The 4366-nt window shown below is 37.6% G+C and overlaps 1 protein-coding gene across 1 annotated transcript in view; it reads right to left on the bottom strand.

Moving 5' to 3' along the window:
- Nucleotides 1-128: 128 nt before the first annotated feature.
- LOC108966531 (glutamate receptor ionotropic, delta-1) overlaps nt 129-4366 on the bottom strand; it is a 5342-nt gene continuing 1104 nt past the window's right edge. The window contains exons 2-6 of the mRNA XM_018929480.1: nt 3256-3894; nt 2600-2939; nt 1881-2074; nt 1276-1577; nt 129-1069 (exon numbers count right to left, since the gene is read on the bottom strand). Coding sequence (XP_018785025.1) covers nt 370-1069; nt 1276-1577; nt 1881-2074; nt 2600-2939; nt 3256-3702 — 1983 coding nt within the window. The 5' untranslated portion in view covers nt 3703-3894 and the 3' untranslated portion in view covers nt 129-369. The remainder of the gene's footprint in view (nt 1070-1275; nt 1578-1880; nt 2075-2599; nt 2940-3255; nt 3895-4366) is intronic.

Below are 4366 nucleotides of genomic sequence, written 5' to 3'. Positions count from 1 at the left end.
TTACGACAAGAATTATTTTGGTTCATTAAAAATTTATTGAATTTTTGTGCAAATATATATTAAAATTTATTGCTCATTACGTCATTATATAATTTAAGATGTGATTTGTTGGTGTGTAACCTTTTGTGTTGGAAAATAAAAATCTAAAATGTATCGACTAAAAAAACTTTATACCAACAACTACGAAAGTATGAGTAACAATTTACGACGAAAATATTTGTAAAATTTGATTTAACAAAGTAAATTCAACACTAAAGTGTTCACTAGGCCTTCCTGCTGCAGGCAAGGACTTAGTTGAGCATACGTGATATTCTCCACACACTTATTTTGACCAACAATTTTACTACCACACACCGGATTTAATAGCGTTTACTCCGTGTAGGTATACTGAAAGAGCGCCGCTGAGGGTGCACGCACCGGCACCAATTGGCTCTGTCCGTTCGGATTGCGGAAAACCATATAATCACGACCGTTAATCAAACGTCGTACACCACCCGCCCCACTACCTTCATGCAGCTGACCATTGCCCAGCAATACACCAGCACCGCTCCCAGTACCAACCGCTAAGGTGCCGAAATTCGAGCCTCCGGCGCCAAATTGGCCAGCGCGTCGCCAACGATGCAAGCTGCTTTCCTTACTCAAATGACTTGCCTCATCCTGTTGGTGTTGGTGTCGATGATTGCTGCTGAAAATACTTTGATACGGTGGCGGTGGTGTAATGGTCGAACCCGAGGGTGAAGCAGTCAGACGTTGCTTGTCGCTATCCGTCTCCAATTGACGCAGCCAACGCGGTGCACGTACCGAGAGTCCATTTGTAGTGCGTCCGATGCCGTGACGCGCCCACTTGCTACCCTCATTACGTTGATTCAGGTAGCGGAATATAAGCTCGGTGAAGAAAACAACCATGGCGGTGACAAAGCCGGCGAACATAATGTAGTAGGTCATCATGAGATCGGTGTTGCGTAGCTGACGCTCGGTACCGGCCAAGTTCTGTGGGCATATTTCGGCATTTGGCAGATCTTTAGTCGACAAGTACTTAATAATGCCGGATTCCACGAGGTTGAGTAGTCTGAAATATGATAAGGTAAAAGGGTTGGCATTTATTTACGAAACCAACAACCGCATTTCCTAGTTAAGTACAAAAAGACTCTGTTGAGAAATACAACTTCCAAGGACTTTAGTATAGCCTTCTTGCGAAAGCAAATTTTTCTCATTATCGTCGAGCTCACACTTTACGGGAAGTTTTGTATTTAATAATATTAGATTTCAACTTACTTGGGATCGAAGAGCTCACTCAAATTGGAGCCCAACGGATAGGCGAATGAACGATTCTTCTTCAAAAACGGCTCCTTAGCCATGGCGAATGGACAGTGTAGCTTCTCATCATTCATGCTAATGGTTTTGCGATAGCGATAGTCTGCATAAAGTACATGATTAATAGCCGGGCGGTCGCGTACGAATACATAACCATCCTTTTCAACAAAATTCTGCAAATTAAAGGTGTCGTTCGAGCTGCTCGAGAATACGGCGTGGTTGTTGCGTATCATATTTGTCAGCATGGATAGGCTTTCGTTGGTCTGGAATGGTTGAGAAGTTGAAAAATATAAATAAAATTAAAAATTTATTATTTATATATATATTATATATTTATATATATTAATTTATATATATTTTATAATTATAATACTATATAATGCCTGTAGATATATGATTTAACTCGGCCTTTGGTACATGCATTTTATAGTATTTTAATTACTTTTTTATATTATTTTAATTACTCTGCATGCAATAATTAATTCATTGCTGACTTTGTACTTAAATTTTTATTTATAAAAAGTGTTTTTAATTACACACACACATATATGTACATCTACACTTACATTCCTTATCGCATATTCCACGCCGCCGCCGCGTGCCGAAACAAAGTGTTTATTCTTATATAGTATATCGCTAACGGTATTATAGGGTAAAGTAAATTTAGATAGCGTGAGAAAAGCTGTTAAATTTGCGGTGTAGAATGAAGTCAATATCGTAATGAATATCCACCAGGTGGCAAAGAGTAGGCGTGTTGAATCTGCAGCGTAGAAATATAAAAAATATAAATAAAATATACATTTTTTATATGAGTACATATGTTTGTTGTTGTATTTATATTTAGCAAATATTTAAATATATGTTTATTATTGTATTTATATTTGACAAATATTACAATAATTAATTTGTGTGTGTAAAATAAATTATCTTGTTTCGATGCACTCTAAGCGCGCTTAAATATTTGCTGTGCTGATGGTAATTTGTTAAAATTACTATAATTGATATTTTCACTGAACTCGATGTCAGTAATATGATTTATAAGTTCTGTAATAATTATTCAATCTCTTGCTTATAGAACCAATCAACAAAGCGTTTGCAACTACGGCTTTTTTATCATAAGTAAGGCAGTTTTACTTGTGTGCACCGGAGCGTATGAGTAGCATTTTATTCAGTATTTTTGGCGGTCGGGCTTGCGAAGGCAGCAAACAAAAGAGGCTACTTAACAGCCAACTTTAAAAACCAAAAAATTAAAAAAAATTAAATCACATGAAACATGTTCACTTACCCGCGATCGGCGACAGTGTACTGCCCTGCTTCATCAATGCACCATACACAAACCAGGCACAATGACCCAGCGAGTAAGGCTTCTGCTCCTTATCACCAGTCAAACGATTACGCAATATGATGAGCATATAAATAATTGGTCCAACCGCCAAAAGTGAAATGAAAATTAAGATCCAAACCCAAAAATCAAATGGTGCCATCAGACCCGAACCAGTGGCCGATTCACGTGGACGTTGCATCACCATAATCCATTCGCCCTCGTCCAAAGTGGTTGTCGAATAGAAAACGAAACTGTGTTGCTCGCTTAGCGTCGGTATAAAAGCAGCGGCCAGGTCAGCTTCCTGCAAACAACCGGTTTACGTAAAATGTTGTAAGCCAATTTCAAATATGTATCTTCCATACCAGCTTGATGGAATTGAGAAATTAAACAGTTTAATCATATTTTTAGTACCCAGAGACAAAAAGAAGATATTTCTTTAATTAGAGGTCTTGAAGTGAGCTGAGAAGCAACTAAGACCCATAAATAGAGCTAAAAGCGGTCTAAGATGAACATCTAGAAAGCTTTTCGGTTTCTCAGCTCCTTATTTAGTGTATGCATATCAACATCATAACTTTGTTCCAGGGTTCTACAGCCCTCAAACTTGTCTCTTTACTCACCGAGTTATTCAACATCTTTATAAGACTCTTCTCATAGTCCTCTCTCGAACCAATGATATTATCTTCCGGTACCACAACTTCATAGGTGAATTGCATTTGCTCTTGCAAGAAGTCGATTAACTCAAATGCCACACCCTTGCCCACTCTCGTGTCATTCTCCATAACCGTATAGCTGAGCGGATAATCCTCCAGCGTAGCAATCACCAATTTGCGACCCTTTATCCACTCTCTTAGCTTGTCCATTTTCTCCTTCTTGGCGATGATTGTTTTTACCGTTTCTAGTGGTGCATCATCCAAGGATGGCTCGTCGACTGCCAAATCGGGCGATATAGCAACAACGGTATTATTTTCTTCTAACTCTATTAGACCCTCGGGTAGACGTATATCCGTTAGATTTGCACACGTAAGACACAGCGCCGCCGAAAGTATTAAGTCGAAGCCGGTCATTGCAAAATGCGCTGAACTTTGCTTAGATGTATTTCGTTTTCTTATTTCTTATTTAATATTTATAACTGTCGATGGTACGAGTAAGATCTTGTAAAACTTAATAATATGCCACGGTGAATTTTTAAATTTACACATAGCGGCTAGGTTTAGCAGTCACGGGACATGCAGTTGCTTTACAAGGTCACTTGAAACCTGAAAGTGTGGACTAAGTATTATTACTTACATATATTATTTCTTTTCTAAATATGTATTTTATTTTTTACACATTTAAGATTTAACTAAATATTCAAAGAAATATCGAAGAACCAAAAACGTATAATATAAAGTATCTCCATCCTTCAGTCTATCTGTATATGCACGCACTAGTCACTCAGTTTATGAGATACCATTCTGAAATTTTGCACACTCTCTTTTCTCTTCAAGAAGCTGCTCATTTGTCAGAAAAACCGATATCGGGTCACTATAGCATATAGCTGCCATACAAACTGAACGATCAGAATCAAGTGCTTGTATGGAAAGCTTCTTCATTTCATGAGTTGTCTTCACGAAATTTGCCATGGCTTACTGTCTAAGACAATGGTCGGTTCACAAAGTGACTGATTAAAGTTCTTGTAAGGTATTTTTTAAATTTTTGTTTTAATATAAATTTTTTTTTAAATTTTTA

The sequence above is a fragment of the Bactrocera latifrons genome, unplaced genomic scaffold (assembly GCF_001853355.1).
Source record: "Bactrocera latifrons isolate USDA-ARS-PBARC rearing strain unplaced genomic scaffold, ASM185335v1 scaffold_163, whole genome shotgun sequence".
Lineage (NCBI taxonomy): Eukaryota > Metazoa > Arthropoda > Insecta > Diptera > Tephritidae > Bactrocera > Bactrocera latifrons.
This window is presented reverse-complemented; position numbering and strand designations above follow the sequence as displayed.